Genomic DNA, 20,228 nt, shown 5'->3' on the forward strand with positions numbered 1-20,228 from the left:
ACGGATATAGAGGGATCGACCTTGGGACTAGTCTATCATCTGTTTATGCAGATGAAAGACCACGTTTCCAAATGCGATCTGTTGACTATTGATCGGTAAGGGTTCCTCATGTTCTAATGGTTGTAACTTGTCTATTTTAACCCTCAAGTCTAAGTTATAACAGTTAACTTGTATTGACAAGTTGTTTTGATATTTCAGCCGATCAGATTTATTGGGATGTGTTGAGAGCCGTTGGACTTTCATGAGCCGTCCCATACATGCGATGGCTGCCATGCTTCATCCTCTCTACAGGTCGCCAGAGCTATGGAGTGATACCTTGCTTAGCACAAAACAATCAGAGTATGTTGGGCTCATGTTTTCAGAGGATGATCAGCTTGGGATAGACAAGGAATTCACCAACTACATGAATGGCATTGGCGCTTCTTTCACGAGAGTAGTTTCTTTGAGGAAGGAAGCCACAAAGTATCCTTTGACGTGGTGGCACTCGTATGGGAGAGTTGGTCTTCCCAACCTCTCACGCATTGCTCTGCGTATCCTTTCCCAGGTTAGGAAACTGCCATGCATGATTACATTGTATATATCATTTTAAACTTCTAACTTCATCTTTATATTACTTGACACTTGTCACTCTCTTGCTGATGATTGCGCTCTTGCTTGATCACTGAGCAGGATTGCTCGGCTGGAGCATGTGAGCGCAATTGGAGTGCTTACTCTCTCATACACACGAAGATTCGAAATCGCCTTAGCACTTCTCAGTTGGAGAAGTTGGTGTATTGCAGAGCCAACATGAGGCTCGTGCGGAGTTACCATTCTTTGGGGCAACCCAAACAGGTAATTACCTTGATGTTGGCCATTGTAAACTCAACCTGCAAGCATATGCCATAAATAAGTCAGTTTAACTTTATTTTACTCTTCAACAGGTTGATGCGACAGAGCTGAAAATGGTAGATGATCCTAGACCAGAGGAGGTGGACCGACAGATTAGAGACGAGCAGGAGCAGATTCTCAGAGAGCTGCATAGAGAGCTCGAGAGCGTGGATCGTCGTGTGACTAGACCACGTGCACGAGCTCTTAGCCTTCCTCTACGCACGGTGGGAGGAGATCCAGACACTGTGAGACGAGAGAGTATTCGCAGGGGGAAGCTTCCTATTCGCTCCATTCGCAGGCGAGCGAATGAAGCTGTCTGGCTCATCCATGCAGAGATTGCTGATATGCCTGAGGAGGCTTGTGGTGCAGAGGTGCTTGTACCAGAGTTGACATATGCTGAGCCTGACCCTGAGTTTGATGAGGAGGGCAATGTCCTTGATGATGGGGGCTTGCTCTCTACCGACGATTCATCTTCCGCATCTGACACAGACTTTTGAGGCCGCACGTCTTAGTGCACACTGGTGACTTCATGCTTTGGAGGACAGGCTGCAGCAGACTTTTATTGTTATTATGGCATTGTAGTATTTCACAGTACTTTGTTTTGGATCTTGATTCAGTTTGTATGGTATATGCCCACTTCTGGCTAATGCCATGGACATGATGTTTGAACTTTGTAGTTGTTATTTGGTCTTATGATTTATGGTCATTGGTTTTCTCATTGAGTATTGAATCTTGAGTCATTAAGTTTTTTTATCAATATGTTCATTTTAAGCATTGCATTGTTAATGAGGCTGAATTTTGAAAGGTCTGTGAACTTAAATTTAGTGTAATTGTCTTTTTTCACAAATGGTACGTACCTATCACGTACCTAAAGGTTGGTTCAGTACGGAAGTACGTTCCGTACGTACCTAAACCGTACCGTACACTACGTACCTTTCCACCTTGCTCACTCGATGCACCGTCTCTGACTCTCACACAGTTCGAGATCACCAGGAGGACATGGATACAGCCAGCACAGGAGCTGGGCACGAAGATGGCTTTCTACAGAGAGCATCTTCTCTAGCTTACGGAGGACGATCTTGTGAGGAGACCTAGATACATGGACACCCACTTGTCTCATGGGATACGGTGTGCGATTGGCCAGATACGCACATGTTCACACCAGCTGCGGATCGAGACTGGGAGATACAGCAGAGTACCAGCAGAGGCCAGGACATGCCTCCTATGTGACCTGGAGCCTGAGACAGAGTTGCACTACACATGCCACTGCCCCGTCTACTACGAGATACGCGGCCGGTTCCACTTCTTGTTCAGAGAGGGTTTCGGACCACTCCTGAGAGTCATGCGGTACAAGGATCAGAGATGCTTGGGTCTGTTTTTGCTCGAGTTGCGCAGACACAGAGAGAGCCTGATGAGAGGAGAGGCCAGCCAGTGTCAGAGACGGATCACAGACTTCTTTAGAGCAGACACTGGACACCCGGAGGAGCTACTACCACAGGAGAGCTCGCCACCTCACATCGGAGGCACACTGATCGACCGAGCGATCGAGCTAGGGAGATCCAGACGCCCACGACTGCGGAGGACTACACAACATCGACGGAGGTTGCATCAGAGGATTCGGATCACTTTGGCCCAACATGCACGATGCCCTGTCAAGCTATTGACCATGGAGGAGATTGATGAGATCCGCCAGCGACCGATGCTTTGGTTGATTTCTAAGAAAATTGATAAGTTTGGGAAGTCTTGTCTCTTTTGTCCTACTCACAAGGAAACCCGTTGAACATTAAGATGACTGGGATTACTGATAAACCTGACCGGCCTGATTAGATGTCTCAAAGAGGATTATGAAGCATATTGTCCATAACTTGACACATTAGCATTGTTGGATGTAGACCCTTACTCTGTCTTCACCAGATTGTAAGAGCATCTTCTACTGTCAATTTTGCAAAATACTGCTAGTGGCACTCACATGGGTGTCCAATGGTTCTACTCCACACTTGTCAAAGGTTTTCCCACTACTCAAATCGGATATAGCCACTTTGAAATTGACTTTCTAGGGGAGCTTGAGGAGGCTACCGAAAAGTTGAGAGGGAGGCTCCTCTGGGAAAAGTGGAGGGAAAATAAATATTAAAATTCTGTATTCCATACATGCAGAAGCCTGTATATCTGATGTCTTGCTCTGTTTACAGCTGTGATAGGTAGTGTGCTTTATTATGCCCACTAGTTTTTTTTGTTGGCCTTTTGCCAACCTTACTGTGATTTGCTGTTTTTCAGGAGCTTTGTAGGAATGGAGGAGTACTGCATCTGGTGCTGACTGTGTTAAAGCTGCACGTCCCGTTTCTGCTTGCAGAGTCGAAGTATCTAGTTTCTTTGGTTGCTCGGTTGAAGTCAAAAGTATTATCACTGGTAAGTTTTCTTTTTTTGAAAAAAGAGTGTCACGTGCGCAAAGAAACAGGACCACTAAGGTGTGTCCATGCTACATAAGGTTGTTTTGCACTGTTAAAGCTATATGACATTTTGTGCCCTCAGATGGTCAAGTTTTGTGAGACAGAGTCAGTTTCGTTTTTGGATGAGGTTGCCGCTGACGCAAGGACGATGCATCTGGCAGAGATGGTAGCAGCAGAAGTGAGTTCAGCAGATTGCTAATTAAATATTATTACCTTTCTTTGTTCTTGTTGAAAGGGCATAGTTTTCTAGGAGAGGCTGATATACAACACATTCCATGGGGCAGCAAATAGCATCTTTAATGCCTTTGGATAATATTGTGTTTTCTCTCTATGCATTGGTTTGTGCATCTTCAAATTTTTTCAAAATTATATTTTGAGAAATTTCCCGTTATGTACCTTCAAATTTTGACTATGCAAACTTTTAGCTTTCTGTAACAGAGAGATAAACCCATTCAGGATACCATCACAAAGATTAGACATGAGATTCTTTTTGGGACAATTTTTTTCCGAACTTTGAGCCTCATAAATCTACTTTTCATGCTTATGTCGCATGGTTATACAAGTTCCACCTCTCTCAAATTTTTGGTTCGACTATCCCAACTAGTTCATCTGTGCAATTTATGCGTTAAGTCACATGGTTCTGGGATAGAACTGCAGTGGTGCGAACAAGGCAAGAACGAGTGCAAGAATTAGAACATTTCAAACTAAATCAGGATACTTTACTTTAAAGAATATCAACCTTGTAAGAATTGATGTATATGCATACTGAAGTGGAGATTTCCTGGCACTCCCAAAGCTGCACACACCAAAACCACACTTTTTCGTTTGGGAGACATTGACTGCCATAATGTTCTAAAAGTAGTATCCCTTCCCCTGTTGTAACTCAGAACTCTTTTCTCTTTATTGACAACTCTTTTGTAGTGATCCTTCCTATTACAACTCAAAGTTCTTTCCTGTTTTCAGCTATTAATAACTCTTTTTATTTTAGGTGTTTACAACTGTTGTCTTTTTCAGGTATTTACTCTTGTGAGGAAGGCCCTCACAGAAGAACCCAAGGAATCACAGGAGTCGGATGATGAAGAGGATGAAATGCTTTCTGGCCTGCTTTATATTCATGCAATGCGGATGGCAGATATTTTTTCTGACGACTCAAATTTTCGAAACTCTGTGATGGATTTTATTGTGCGCTTATGATTCTATTTAATGACTGTCATTTGTTTTTGTAAGCATTAAGCATAGCAATTTAACGGTATTGCATGATGTGCAGGCACCTGATTTGGCCAAAGTACTTGCTCAGTCTCCTACAACCTTCTTAACGCGATGGTGTGGCAGCTTGACAACTGAAGAAATCAAGCCAGGATCTGACTCTGTTTTGATATATGATCCATTTAGAGCTGCTGGTGCAGCAATGCATTCTTTCAAAAGCTCAGGGGGCTCCTCAACAAGAGCATCAGGAAGTAATAATGCCTTGTTGCCAGATGATTCATCTGGTTGTTCCCTTTCTGCCGGGCAACTTCAGTTTGCTTCATATTCGCAAGAGCGATCTTCTTTGTTTGTAAAGATACTAGCAAATTTGCATTGCTTCAACCCTGAGATTTGTCCTGGTTAGTTTCAAAATTCATTATTAGCCTGATCTATGCTTTGTGTTTATGTTATTTCTGCGGCAAGGTAGTTACCTCTTTGCATTTGAGTTCTGCCATAGGGTCAGGGATCCATACTTAGATTCTAGGGAGAGAAAAGGGGGGCGACATATAGATCAGGGTAAAGTTTGATCAGTTAAGTGCACAGATAGTGCAACATTACTGCAGGACCTTGACTGCCTGTGCATTTACATACTTTTCAATTGTCCTTGCATTTCTTGTGTTTTAATCGCGTTATGTTAACAGTTTCTGGCCACTGTTCTTGTGATTTAAGTAGCTTTTGCTTTGGTAGGTGAAGTATTTCTGCACATAGGATCAGAGAGAAAAGGGGGGCGACATATAGATCAGGGTAAAGTTTGATCAGTTAAGTGCACAGATAGTGCAACATTACTGCAGGACCTTGACTGCCTGTGCATTTACATACTTTTCAATTGTCCTTGCATTTCTTGTGTTTTAATCGCGTTATGTTAACAGTTTCTGGCCACTGTTCTTGTGATTTAAGTAGCTTTTGCTTTGGTAGGTGAAGTATTTCTGCACATAGGATCAGAGACTCATTTTCAATCTCACAGACAAGTCCAAGGTCTATATCTGTGGGAAAGCTTGAAATGACTGGCAATGATACTTGTTTAAGGTTTCTAAAATGGGACTAAACGGGTCTAGCTCATGAAAAGAGAGGATACGAATCAGGGGGGATCCTAGATCGGGGCATGCGTGATTAGATAGCAGCCTGCACTTCACAGAGGGTGTAACAATAGTACAGGTGCATTTCTGCACTGTCCCTCTGTCCTCATGTAATTGGAAAGCTTATAATTATACAACAGGATGATTGCCCTGTATTTTGATTGTCGACTGTTGGTTTGTTTGATTTAATGTTTACTTCTTGAAAGAAACTTACATTCGTTCTTGTATGCTCACAGCCAATGAGAAGGATAGGTTCTTGAACTTGTTCGTTGAGTGTCTCATGGTTGGACCATTCACTCCAGGAAACAGTGCTTTTTTTCTCAGTACAGTCCAGACTGCCGTACGTGTTTGCGAGAACCTCTGTAAGAAAATTAAAAACATGTAGACTCCTCTCTCTCTGTTTTCTCGCTACAGTTCAGACTGCTGTTGAGTTTGTGAGAACCTCCGTAAGATCATTCAAAACAGCTAACTGGTAGTTATGTTCACTTTGCTACATATAGAGTGTTTGTTAGGACGCTTGCATAATTTGTTTGTCTCTTGTTATACACATATTTATGACTAGAGTTTTGAATGTTCATTTGCTCTCTGCAGACTGTGATGTAGTAAGATGGGTTGTATCCACTATGTTCCTTTTTTTTTTGGCCTATCAGTAGAGAAATGTGGTTGTACTGTGCATGCAATTTATTTTGGAAACTATTGGTTTGAGACTAAACAAAAGGATCGTGTCATCTGTATCAGTTTTGTTGCTGGACCATGTTTCATCCCTCTCCTTGGAGGTAGTTAGTGATGAGGATCTCCAACTGGTCAGGTACTCTCATTCAGCATGTTCTGCAGTGATTTAGAATTACAGTTTGTTTCAGAATGTAATGTGCTACTATGGGAAAGCTTCATGGCAAGATGACTAAGATTATCACGACAATGCAGATGGTCTGTATGGTTGTCCATAAGATTTCCTTAACTTTCCTTTATTTTGATTTTAATGACGTAATTCTTTCTCTATCTTATATCACACATATACAAAGGTTCTGTGGGTTTTAGCTACTACAACATAGCATGATACATATGCACCTTATGAACAACATCCAGCTACGGAGAAGTTTGTTTGTTGACATACTGTGATATTTAAACTCTATTATCTCTACTCGGACATGGTTCTGTAGAATATTAGGGTTATGTGGGTCATCACTGGCTGGTCTATTTTGTGTGAGTGTGATCTCTTGCCCATCGGATGATTGAACAAAACCCGTAAAACAGCAACGGAACTTCTTGAAGAAAACAGAAGAGCTCACATTTCACACTTTGTGGACGACACGCGAGATGCATAGTTCCCATTCAGAGAGTGTTGACCCTCAAGTCAAGCACCCCTGGTGGTATTTTTTTTTAAAATTATCAAGAGAGTTACGACTGTCTGCGACCATGTAGGTGTGATGTCTTACAATTGAGGCTAGGCCTCGTATTATTAGCACTTTGCCTTCACAGCACCTCGAAAAACACCGAAAAACAGGATCACAGTCATCTGCTTTTAATACTGATCTCAAAAAGTTTGAAAGCCATCTGCTTTAATATTGGTGCCCAAATAAAGCTGCCCTAGTGTGCCACCTCAGTCATCCATACAGGATGCCCGCTATTTGTGGTGGAATTTCCACATCAGCAAAGTTGTCACATTCACTATGTACGGAAGTAGATGTAGATGCACATAGAAGTACATACAAGTAAAGGACATATGTGTAATAATTGTTGCTCAATTCTTAACAATAGAGAAGAAAATACCTGTTTTAATACTAGTATGTATATGAACGTGTATGAATGTATGTTCATACATACATATATATGGATGCAACATATGTATTGCATGTGTGTGCGTGCCTTTGCATGAGATCCTTCCAAGGCACTGGAAGGGTCTGTGTTGAAAGCGTTGCGAAAATCTACAAAGCAACAGTTTCAGTCTTCCCTTCCGCCTCTCTTGATCAATAAAGCTGCAGAGAAGGCTCGTCTGAAGCCTTGTGCCTCCTACGCTCGCCAATAAAGCTTGGCTAATGTTTGTTCTCCTTCATGTGGCTGGATATTATAAGATCCAGAGAGTGCACCCATGCAAGTTTCCTTGGACAGAGGTTTAGTCTATGATGCTATATAGGAGCAGATGTAGGTGGAGGCCGGAGATTTTATAGACTATAGCCAGTTTTTAAAGAATGTATGAGTGCTAGATTACTGATGCCTTGGGGAGGTTGGCATGGCCAGAAAATTCCTCATCTTGGTAGTCTTCACATGACAGTGTAGGTTCCTTCCTTATGATCTGTATGAGATCTACATCCTACCTTGGTCTATCACAAAGAGATTTGATGGAGTGGATGTAGATGATTTTTGAGGAACAGCATAGGGGCTCCTCAGTCCCATGGTTTCTATGAGCTGATACAAGATCGTTTTTACACTAGATACTTGAGATCGTTTTTGGCATCCAGAGACTAGCAGTGCACTATACGGTTTCACTACACTGCGAAAGGTGGACAAGGCTTTTGGCAGATTTGTGTAGGCTTTATGCAGGAGCTTCTACACCACTTTTGATATTTATTTTGTGGTTGTGTGGGTGTTTTATCCTTGTGATATCATGTTATATGTTTCAGGGTTTTTCCCATGTTCTTGTTTATTGGCCTATGGACGAATTTTATGTAATGCAAAGGGTAGGAGCCCCAACTTTTCGCCCAAGAAAAGGGCTGTGCTAGAGACTTGGGATGTGTGTGTGGTATGCAGGGCATTAGAATATCAAACACATACTAACTTCAAAACAAGTCAAGTCCAGACACGGTAGAGTGGAGTTCTCTACCCAAATGCACTAGCCCTGAGTCAAGCGCCCCTTTCGGTACTTCTGTTTTATTAATAAGTCACATAGTACAATTCGGGGAGTCCACTCTGCAACTGTGCAGCCATGCATTGTTCTGCCAGATAAGACCCCCAAGGCATTCTTTTATAAGCGATATGGCCAAAAGAAAAAGCTGGCGCCCAAATGCAAGCAATGCCAACATGGCACCCCAAATAGCCTTGCAGGTCAATGATTTCAAAAACTGCTGGCCAAAAGCTTGGCCTTTTTGCCATGTCAACACCAGCTATTTCTGGCGTGATTTGTGGTGCAAATTGCGGTGGGTTTTTTGGGTGCTGCCTTGTCATCAGTTCGGCAAAGTGTGTGTGTATGTGTGTGCTGGTTATGCAAGTTGATATTGAAAAGGCTTTTGACATTGTACAGTGGGACTTCATTGCTGCCACGGTGAGGTGCCTAGGGTTCAGTTCTAAATTGGCCAATGTGGTTAATTTCTTGTATGCTTGTAGTTCGTCGTCTGGGATCCTAGACCACTTTTGATATTTATTTTGTGGTTGTGTGGGTGTTTTATCCCTGTGATATCATGTTATATGTTTCAGGGTTCTTCCCATGTTCTTGTTTATTGGCCTATGGACGAATTTTATGTAATGCAAAGGGTAGGAGCCCCAACTTTTCGCCCAAAAAAAGGGCTGTGCTAGAGACTTGGGATGTGTGTGTGTGGTATGCAGGGCATTAGAATAGCAAACACATACTAACTTCAAAACAAGTCAAGTCCAGACACGGTAGAGTGGAGTTCTCTACCCAAATGCACTAGCCCTGAGTCAAGCGCCCCTTTCGGTACTTCTGTTTTATTAATAAGTCACATAGTACAATTCGGGGAGTCCACTCTGCAACTGTGCAGCCATGCATTGTTCTGCCAGATAAGACCCCCAAGGCATTCTTTTATAAGCGATATGGCCAAAAGAAAAAGCTGGTGCCCAAATGCAAGCAATGCCAACATGGCACCCCAAATAGCCTTGCAGGTCAATGATTTCAAAAACTGCTGGCCAAAAGCTTGGCCTTTTTGCCATGTCAACACCAGCTATTCCTGGCGCGATTTGTGGTGCAAATTGCGGTGGATTTTATGGGTGCTGCCTTGTCATCAGTTCGGCAAAGTGTGTGTGTATGTGTGTGCTGGTTATGCAAGTTGATATTGAAAAGGCTTTTGACATTGTACAGTGGGACTTCATTGCTGCCACGGTGAGGTGCCCAGGGTTGAGTTCTAAATTGGCCAATGTGGTTAATTTCTTGTATGCTTGTAGTTCGTCTTCGGGGATCCTAGAAGGTGATTTAACGGAATCTTGGCCTCTTGGTTGTTCGGTTAGGTAGGGTTGCCCCTTAGTGCTATGTTGTATGCTATTGCCACTCACTCCCTGTTGATGTATCTTGATCACTTGACCTCTGTTGAGCGTCTTCATGGTTTGCGGTTACCCTCGGGTAGTACCTTCATTGGCCAGGCTTATGCGGATGACTCGTTGTTTATGCCTCGTAATCAACAGGTTGATGTCGAAGTGATTATGGAAGCCTTGGAATTGTTTGGCATTGCGGCTGGACTTAGAGTCAACTTTTGTAAATCAAAGCTTCTGCCTCTTCGTTCTTGTGATTGGCATAGTCTATTGTGGCAAGGTGAGATTGTTTCTCCAAATGCCTTGGATGAAGCTCTGGCTCTTTGACACTTTGGTGGCTTCTGTATTGCTCTACGGAGCTGAGATTTGGGGACCTTCACTGGACCATCACGGGAGGACAGGCCGCAGTGATGGCTGGGGGGACATGGAGAAGCCTCTGGTCTCTATGATCTCGCGGCTCATTAGGGCCAAGGCTTCAGTACCACGTGCTATTATACGAGCAGGGGTGGTTGAGGCGCTCACCAGATCTATCTCTTTCATACACCGCATGTGGGAACTTCCCAGACACAGATATGCAGGCCTTGCACTTGAGTCCTCTCGACAGTTAGCCATGCAGGGAGGTACAACATGCTGGTATGGGGAGATGACGTCATGGTTTCAGGCGCATGGGTTCAACATAGACAGATTGCCTTCTTTCCAGTACTCACTGGATGCGCCCTCTCTGACTCCTACACAGTCTGAGATCACCAGGCTCATTCGCCAGGACTTGACTCAGCTAGACACCAAGAGGCATGGATACAGCCAGTACAGGAGCTAGGCACGAAGATGGCTTTCTACAGAGAGCATCTCCTCCATCTTACGAAGGATGGTTTTTTGACGAGGCCCATATACATGGACACTCGCGTGTCTCATGGGATACGATGTGCTATTGGCCAATACGCACATCTTCACACCAGCTGCGGATTGAGACTGGGAGATACGGCGGAGTACCAGCAGAGGCTAGGACATGCCCCCTGTGTGACATTGAGCCTGAGACAGAGTTGCACTACACATGCCACTGCCCCGTCTACTACGAGATATGAGGCCGCTTCCATTGCTTGTTCAGAGAGGGCTTTGGGCCATTCTCTAGAGTCATGCGGTATGAGGATCAAAGATGCCTGGGTTTGTTTTCGCTCGAGCTGCGCAGACACAGAGAGAGCTTGATGAGAGGAAAGACGAGCCAGTCTTAGAGACAGATCACAGACTTCTTTAGACCTGCCACTGGACATCCGGAGGAGTTACTACCACAGCAGAGCTCGTCGCTTTACACCAGAGGCATACTGATCGACCGAGCGATTGGGCTGGGGAGATCCAAATGCCCACGACTGCGGAGGACTACACAACATCGATAGAGGCTGCATCAGAGGATCCGTGTCACTTTGGCTCAACATGCACGACGCCCGGTCAGACTACTTACCATGGAGGAGATTGATGAGATCCGCCAACGACCGATGTTGGATCTCCTGCGATCTAGCTATCCCAGCTAACTGTTTTAGTTGCTTAGTCCACACCCAGCAATCTAGGATTCCATAGTATTTTATTTTGTCATTTTGTTACTCGTGACTTTGTATCAGATCCACCACATTGTAACTTTCTGGTCTCATAGGTCACTTTGGCCTTTTGAAGACGTTAATATAACATTTCATTTCATTTCTCTCTCTCTCTCTCTCTCTCTCTCTCTCTCTCTCTCTCTCTCTCTCAAAACACAGGAGGAATTCCCACAGGAACTTTCAATCTCGGCCTTTCCGGATTTTCGCATTCTCAAAATCCTGTATTTTCAGACCTGTAGGGATTTATTTGCAAGGAATTTGGAAACTGCAGAGCTCACAGAAATTGCAAATTGACACATACAGAAAGCAAATATATGCCATGTAGGCTGAATGTGGAAACATATGTATGCATAATGCGGTGCGTATAGGTTGCTCTCTCCTCTCTCTCAGAAAGTGAAACAAATAAGGCAAGACAATGGCGGCGCACTACATGGTCACAAGCAAGAGGATGACAGCCATTGAAAAGGAGTTGAAAGAATGCAAAGCCCACATGGATGAGTGGAAGAAAGAGAAGAATTTAATTCTCGAATGGAAAAAGAGGGAGGAACAGGCGAGGGAACTAGAACGCAAGGAGTTCCGGGATGAAATTCAAGCTTTAAAAAGTAGCATCTCAGCCCTTCGGGAGGAACTCGACGAAACCAAAGAGGGAAGACGCCTTGAAGATGGGGAAATTCAGCCATCAATGATTGACGAGCTGAATAGTATACGAGCACAAGTCAAAGAAATAAAGGAGGAAGGAGAAATGAAGACCTCATGGGTGGAGGTTCTCTCCAAAACGCAAAAGAAAATGGATGAGGCTGAAAAATGGATTGAAGTTGTCAAGAAGGGAAAGGGCAAGGAAATTCCGACTACACCCGACATCATCAACAAAACACTAGAAGAGGAACAATGAAGAAGGGTACGCGCTCTACACGTGAGAGTGACCGGCCTAAAAGATTCAGATAAGGTGGACCAAGAGGTGAAGAGCCTCATGTCCATGATGGGGGTGGAGAAGCCCTCGCACACACAAGCTTGGAGAGTGGGCAAGAAGAGTGAAGGTAATGGGGAGAGTTCAAAAGGACGGGCTCTCATTTTGCGCTTTCCCTCCATGGAAGAAAAGAAAGACTTTTTAAAGAAGAGGCCAACCCTCAAGAAAACAGGTATCTTTTTAGGAGATGATCTTACGCTCTCACAGCTTGCATATATGAGAGAGGTCATGCCAGAGATTATAGCAGCAAGGGAGAAGGGGAAGTTAGCTTTCTACAGAAATGGACGAGTAGTGATTACAGAGCACCGCTCTACATGACTGTGCGAGACCTATGGGACCACTCTCAGGATGGCAGTTTGGAACTGTAATGGTTCGTATAGACTTGATGTGGGGGCCTTTGAGGATAGCTTCAGAGACAGAGACATTGTTTTCTACTCAGAGACTCATCAGGCTCCAGGACAGTTGATGCCGCATATATCAGGATACAGATGGGAGACAGCTTGTAGGACATGCACTAGAACTGCGCTGGGACTAGAGGATCAGGAGGTGTAGCAGTTCTTTTCAGAGAGGAGCTCCAACCACTATTGCACATAGTTCGGAGAGATGATCAAGCCAGATACTTGTGGGTGAGGCTGAGGGCAGAGACTGGACGTTTCTTGTACATCGCCATATGCTATTTTCCTCCCAGCACTTCAGTATATGCTTCACCCAGAGGACAGTCTCCTTACTCTGTACTTGATGATGATATCTGGGAGTTCTCCAGAGATGGAGACATCATACTCCTGGGGGATTTCAATGCCCGTACAGGCAGCTCACAGACAGTCTTCTATGACACATCAGAGGAGATGCTTAGAGAGCTAGAGCCAGAGGAGTTGGGACTTGAGAGATGCTCACACGACAGAGAGCATACAGAGTATGGGAGATACCTGAGAGAGATGACGACTACTCACAGTTTAGCCATACTGAATGGCTTAACGACTTTCCCATTGTCTACAGGTTTTACTTGTTTTCCACATAGACATGGGTCCAGCACTGTAGACTATGTTCTGACACATCCGAGCTTTATCTCTCACATTCAAGATTTCACAGTGGGGCCCAGGCCAGTTGGGATCGCAGTAGATCATGCACTTTTAACATTATCAGTCTCCTTTGAGTACAATACATCTCAGGCCTCACGGGGTGGTGGACATACACGCTATACTTTTACACCAGAGACTGACTCAGCCTATGTAGAGGAGATACGTAGGCTTTTATGCACATCAGAGCCAGTATACACAATGGAGGAGATCACATCTATGCTGACAGTGACATTACATGGGGCAGCGACAGAGGCATATCCACACACTCAGCCTGGGCAGAGACGTCGTTCTGGGCACATGCCTCAGAACAACTGGTATGATGAGGAGTGTCGACAGAGGAGAGCTCAGATACAGCGGGACCTTACATTGGGAGTGATCACCTATAGACAGTCTCGCATTGCTACACGACGACTAGTGCGACGGAAGAAGCGAGCTTTCTTGGTCCAGATGGAGCAAGATTTATATCAGCTCTTCCTTAGTAGAGATTCAAGAGAGGCTTGGCGTCTATTCCATGAGAAGTCTCCCCCACCAGTGATTACTTCTACAAAGATATGGGGGCAGTATGCAACATCTTTATACACTGTACCTGGACAACCACCACTACCAGACCCACCACAGCCATGTCCGGCTACGAGCACCTTCTTTACCACTGAGATGGTAAAGGAGGCCATTGACAGGATGAAGACCAGACGGGCACAGGATCATGAGGGTTTGGTAGCAGAGCACATTATACATGCTGGGGATTTGTTGGCAGAGATGCTTGCACGGCTATTCAACCGTGTCATGTGTGAGGGTTTCCCTGAGTCTTGGAGATTATCTACTATTGTACCTATCTTCAAGACAGGTGACTCCACAGTGCCGGGGAATTACCGTACTATCATGGTAGGACACACATTGGCACGGTTATATGCATCCATCCTCGAGCATAGGCTGAGCAGTTGGGCAGAGATTATGGGCATACGAGCACCTCGGCAGGCTGGTTTCAGAAGGGGTTTCTCCACACTAGATCATGTCTTTACACTCAGAGCTATCATTGAGGAGGGTCGAGCACATGGTAGACGGATATACTGCAGCTTTGTGGATTTTCGCAAAGCCTTTGACACAGTGCTGAGGGCCAGATTGATGCACCGGCTTATGGAATTGGGGGTACCCACAGAGCTGATGTGGGGGATCATGGCATTGTACAGTTCAGTGATGGGTCATGTACGCACATCAAAGGGGATATCCGACATAGTTCACTCCACCATCGGAGTGAAACAGGGATGCCCACTGTCCTCTACTTTATTTGGTATGTATGTTGATGGGGTCTTTGATTATATTGACAGAGGAGGAGATAGAGGTGCTCAGCTTGCAGGGACATGGATCCCTCTTTTATTGTATGCTGACGATATCGTGTTGATATCAGACTCGCCAGAGGGTATGCAGAGACATTTGGACGCATTGCATAGTTTTGCAGAGGATAGTGGATTGTCTGTCAACCTTGGTAAAACCAAGGTCATGGTATTTAATACCACGCCACAGTGGGTTAGGAGATCAGCACCTACTTTCACATATGGACAGGACAGTATGGAGTACACTGATGCATACACATATCTTGGGGTGGTCTTTAGTGGACCGAGGTTCACACTGAAAGTGGCAGCAGACACTAGATTGACTCGTGCCTATGCAGCCCTAGGTGGTTTAGAGAGGATTTGTTCGCAAGTTCAGTTCCAGGAACCTCGAACAAAGCTCTGGCTTTTCGATACTTTGGTCGCTTCAGTTATGCACTACGCGGTTCAGGTTTGGGGACCGTCTATTGACAGTGCTGGATGGACTAATATGGAGAGACCCCTGATATCTATGATTTCTAGGCTGATTAGAGCCAAGGCCTCAGTCCCACATGACATCATACGAGCGGAGCTGGCTGCCCCACCTATGGAGGTTGAGGCACTCACCAGATCAGTATCATTTGTACACAGCTTATGGGACACCACCAGGGACAGGTATGCCAGGCTTGCTCTCGAGTCATCTAGACAACTGGCATTACAAGGAGATACATCATGTTGGTATGCACAGATGAGCTCATGGTTTCAGAGGCATGGTTTCAGCATGGACAGGCTGCCCCCTTTCCAGTATTCTCTTGATGCACTATCCTTGGCTCTTACACGGATGGAGACTACTAGACTCATTCGACAGGATCTTATCCAGCTTGATAGCAAGAGGACATGGATAGAACCATCACGGGAGTTGGGTACGAAGAGGGTTTTCTATAGAGAACATCTTCTTCAACTCACGACAGACGGATTTGTCACACGGCCCAGTTACATGGACACACATCTATCTCATAGGTTACGATGTGCTATTGGCCAGATTCGCACATCTTCACACCAGCTTGGGATTGAGACAGGTAGATTCAGAGGCATACCAGCAGATAGTAGGATATGTCAGTTATGCCATGCAGAGCCAGAGACAGAGTTTCACTACATATATCGCTACACAGTCTACTATGAGATACGGGGACGCTTTCATTGTCTATTCAGAGATGGTTTTGACTTGTTAGACAGAGTCATGAGATATCAGGATCAAAGATGTCTCGGATTATTCCTACTTGAGATTCAGAGACATAGAGACGCTCTATTGAATGGGCAAAGACAGAGACAGTCCCAGAGACGCATCTCAGATTTCTTCAGTCTGAGTACCACAGAGTCAGAGGGGACACCACCACCAGAGAGCTCGGTTCCCACCCATACACACATCAGCGGTACTCTCATTGATCGAGCTATAGAGTTAGGGAGATCGAGACGACCGTGACTGAGGAGGGGAGCCACGCAGCACCGGCGGAGATTGCGGCAAAGGATCCACAGGATTCTAGCAGGACACCCAGAATGTCGATCGGGATAGGCTTCATGCTACTTCTATATTGTATCATGGTGACACTTATCCCCACTTTGTACCTTTATGGCATGATACCATTGCTCAGCCTACCAGCCACCCATAGGAGTCGGTAGCACTCCTATCTGTTCTTTGTTTGTAGTTTTCTTGTTTGTACCCAGACTTGGTACTAGACTCATCATTGTAATCAGTTGGTCTCATAGGTCATTTTGGCCTCTTGTAGACGTTAATATATCATTTCATTTCATTCTCTCTCTCTCTCTCTCTCTCTCTCTCTCTCTCTCTCTCTCTCTCTCTCTCTCTCTCTGTGTGTGTGTGTGTGTGTGTGTGTGTGTGTGTGCGTGCGCAAGGCAGCAGCAGCTCGCTCTCTCTCTCGCTGTTCCCCCCCCCCCCCCCCCCCCCCCCCCAAACAGCGCTGCTCCTGCTGCTGCTCCACTTCCCCGCTCGCGCGCGATCCCTGCACCCCCGCCCCCTGCTCTCCCGCTGCCCCTGCACCTCCCTCGCTCGCGCGCTGACCCTGCACCCGCCCCTTACTCGCGTGATGTCCCTTCTCCCGTCCTTTGCTCACCCGCTGCCCTTGCACCCGCTCCCCGCTCGCGCGCCGCCCCCTCCACCCCCGCCCTGTGCTCGCTCGCTGCCCCCGCACCCGCTTGTCTATTGCGATGTCTCTCTCTCTCTCTCTATCGCGCTGGGTCTATCGCGAAGCCTCCATTTTTAAAGTTTCCCTGCGTTAAGTTTTAAGTCTATCGTTCTAATTTTTTAAGTCTATGGTTTCTTTCATTTCTTAACTTCAAGTTTTAAGTCTATCGTGTGCTCTCTCTCTCTCTCTCTCTCTCTCTCTCTCTCTCTCTCTCTCTCTCTCTCTCTCTCTCTCCTACGCCGCGTGTTGTCCCCCCCCCCCCCCCCCCCCCAAAACAGCGTTGCTCCACTGTAGCACCACCCGCCTGTAGCTGCTGCTTCAGAGGTCGACCCACACACCGTTACACACACACACACACCCAATTGAGCATTCCGAAAAGCCCGACAGGAAATTGAAAGCAAACAGAGAGCGCAATATTCGGTATTTTACAGGGAATTACAGGAAACTCAAAAACTGTAGACCTCGTTTCTGGCGGCGACCAAGCATGAGGAAGCAGAATGATAAACCCGATCCTTTAGAGGATGCAGTTCAAAAATGCAAAGAAGAAATGACAGAAACTATTAATAAGATCAACCGCAACCTGCTAGGCACAATAAAAATGCTCGAAGATCGTGTGTTTGCCCAAGAAAGCAAGATCACTGCAATGGGAGATCGTGTGACGGCTCAAGACGAAGAGATTGCGTCACTCAAGAAGGCGCTCACAGAGGCACAATCACGAAACACACTTGAAGAGGGAGAACTGCAACCCTCAGTAATAGAAGAACTAAACTCAATGAAAGAGCAAGTGCGAGCCATCAAAGAGGGCACAAAGAGATGATGACTTCCTAGGTGGACGTCATTACAAAGACTCAGCAGAAGGCAGATGAAGCCATAAATGGATCGAGGTGGCCAAGAAAGGGAAAAGCAAGGAAACAACGTCGACACCCACCATTATCAACTTGACCATAGAAGAGGAGCAAAGACGACGTGTGCGCTCTCTACATGTGAGAATTTGCGGTCTTACAGACAAAGATAATGTAGACGAAGAGGTAAAAGAACTCATGGCTTTGATGGGGGTTCATGAGCCGATGCACTCAAGAGCTTGGAGAGTGGGCAACAAGAAAAATAGGAGCAATGGGGAAACCTCGAAAGAAAGGGCACTCATTCTCCGTTTTCCCTCCATGGAAGCAAAGAAAGACTTTTTGAAGAAAAGACCAACTCTTAAAAAAATGGGTATCTTTCTCGGGGATGACCTTACCCTCTCACAGATCGCTCATATGCAGGAGGTAATGCCAGAGATTAGAGCAGCAAGAGAAAAAGGCAAGATTGCCTTTTACCGAGATGGAAGAGTGGTGATATTGGAGCGACGCTCCACATGACAGTGTGAGGTCTATGGGACTGCACTCAAAGTTGCTACCTGGAATTGTAATGGATCTATGTGTCTTCATGTAGGTGCTTTTGCGGAGAGTTTTTTTGGGAGAGACATCATCTTCTACTCTGAGACGCATCAGGCCCCTAGGCAGTCTATACCTCACATTAGTGGATACTAATGTGAGACAACTTGTAGACAGGAGACACGATCGGAGCATAGAGGGCGGGGCTCGGGAGGAGTGGCAGTGTTATTCAGGGAGGAGCTGCAGCCATTGATACATATAGCTCGTAGGGATAAGCAAGCTAGGTACATGTGGGTGAGATTGAGAGCAGAGACAGGCAGATATCTTTACATTGCTATTTGCTACTTTCCCCCGAGTACGTCAGTATATGCACCACCTAAAGGACAATCCCCCTTTTCTATCTTGGATGATGACATATGGGAGTTCTCTAGAGATGGTGACATTATCATTCTAGGGGACTTCAATGCTAGGACTGCCCATCATCAGACAGTGTTTTATGATACCTCAAAGGAGATGCTGAGAGAGTTGGATGGTGGAGACAGGCCTATCTAGACGATCGCAGGATGGGGAATATACTGAATATGGACGGCACTTGATAGACATGGGGATTGCACATGGATTGGCCATCTTGAATGGCCTACAGAGATTTCTTGCTGCGGGAGGTTTCACATGCTTCCACACAGACACGGAGCCAGCACAGTGGATTATGTCATGGCACATCCGAGCCTCATCTCTAGTATCCAGGATCTCACTGTTGGCCCCAGACCTGTTGGGGTGGCAGTGGATCATGCTCTTGTGTCGTTGACCATCTCTTTCCAGTTCAGTGCAGCACACAGGCCACGGGCAGCTGCCCCTACTCGCTACACCATCACGCGGGAGACGGACTCTGTATACATAGATGGGATATATAGACGCTTGTGCACTAAGGAGCCAGGACGACCTCTGGAGGAGCTTACTACTATATTGACACAGACTTTACATGATGCAGCAGCAGAGGCATACCCACACACTCAGCCTGAGCAGAGACGCCGTTCTGGGAGCATGCCCCAGAACAGCTGGTATGATGCGGAATGCCGCGAGACTAGAGCTAGACTTCAGAGGGAGGTGCTTTTGGGAGACATCACTCACAGGCAGTCACAGATTGACTTCCGATGCCTAGTGCGGCGGAAGAAAAGGGCATTTTTGGCTCGACTAATCCCCCCCCACCTGCCATTACCTATACAGAGACTTGGGGCCAGTACTCATCATCTTTGTACACAGTTTTTGGACAGCCGCCCCTCCCCGACCCCCTCGATCCATGCCCACACACATGTGATTTTTTCACCGCTGAGATGGTGAGGAAGGCCATTGACAGGATGAGGACTGGGAGAGCATATGATCATGATGGCTTAGTGGGTGAGCATTTCATGCATGCCAGAGATCTACTAGCAGAGCTTCTAGCAGTTATCTTTAACCGTGTCATGTGTGAGGGCTTACCTGATACTTGGAGCCTTTCTACGATTGTACCCATCTTCAAGTCAGGAGACCCTATGGAGCCTGGGAATTATCGCACTATCATGATTGGACACACATTGGCACGATTGTACTTATCCATTCTTGAGTAGCAATTGAGTAGATGGGCAGAGAGGGAAGGGATACGTGCAGTTGGGCAGACAGGTTTCAGGAGAGGCTTTTCTACTCTTGACCATATCTTGACACTCAGAGCCATCATTGAGGAGGGCAGATCACATGGGAGACGGATCTATTGTAGCTTTGTGGACTTCCGCAAAGCATTTGACACAGTACCCAGAGCTAGATTGATGCGCAGATTACAGGAGATGGGAGTACCCACAGAGCTCATTTGGGACATCATGGCATTGTACAGGTCAGTAGTGGGG

At 45.8% G+C, this 20,228-nt stretch overlaps 2 protein-coding genes across 3 annotated transcripts in view; both read left to right on the forward strand.

Annotated features, from left to right (window-relative positions):
• Window positions 1–20,228, forward strand: part of LOC147434149 (sequence-specific DNA binding transcription factor ATNDX) — a 161,438-nt gene that overhangs the window by 115,777 nt on the left and 25,433 nt on the right. For both annotated transcript variants that reach the window (XM_086490729.1, XM_086490730.1), the window contains exons 8-13: window positions 3,142–3,273; window positions 3,397–3,492; window positions 4,329–4,496; window positions 4,582–4,918; window positions 5,872–5,997; window positions 6,374–6,443. In XM_086490729.1, the coding sequence (XP_086346855.1) occupies window positions 3,142–3,273; window positions 3,397–3,492; window positions 4,329–4,496; window positions 4,582–4,918; window positions 5,872–5,997; window positions 6,374–6,443 (929 nt within the window). The remainder of the gene's footprint in view (window positions 1–3,141; window positions 3,274–3,396; window positions 3,493–4,328; window positions 4,497–4,581; window positions 4,919–5,871; window positions 5,998–6,373; window positions 6,444–20,228) is intronic.
• Window positions 205–1,585, forward strand: LOC147434151 (uncharacterized). The gene is made up of 3 exons (XM_086489896.1): window positions 205–544; window positions 670–831; window positions 921–1,585. The coding sequence occupies exons 1-3, from the start codon at window positions 242–244 to the stop codon at window positions 1,362–1,364; spliced, it is 909 nt and encodes a 302-aa protein (XP_086346022.1). The 5' UTR covers window positions 205–241; the 3' UTR covers window positions 1,365–1,585.

Source organism: Adiantum capillus-veneris, chromosome 19, assembly GCF_014529385.1.
Source record: "Adiantum capillus-veneris isolate H3 chromosome 19, ASM1452938v2, whole genome shotgun sequence".
Taxonomy (NCBI): Eukaryota; Viridiplantae; Streptophyta; class Polypodiopsida; order Polypodiales; family Pteridaceae; genus Adiantum; species Adiantum capillus-veneris.

Bases quoted from the DNA above. Each gene is read 5' to 3' on its own strand.
- LOC147434151 (XM_086489896.1), top strand. From the start codon at position 242: ATGAGCCGTCCCATACATGCGATGGCTGCCATGCTTCATCCTCTCTAC. The intron at 545-669 runs GTTAGGAAACTG...ATCACTGAGCAG, and splicing joins CTCTGCGTATCCTTTCCCAG to GATTGCTCGGCTGGAGCATG. The intron at 832-920 runs GTAATTACCTTG...ACTCTTCAACAG, and splicing joins CTTTGGGGCAACCCAAACAG to GTTGATGCGACAGAGCTGAA.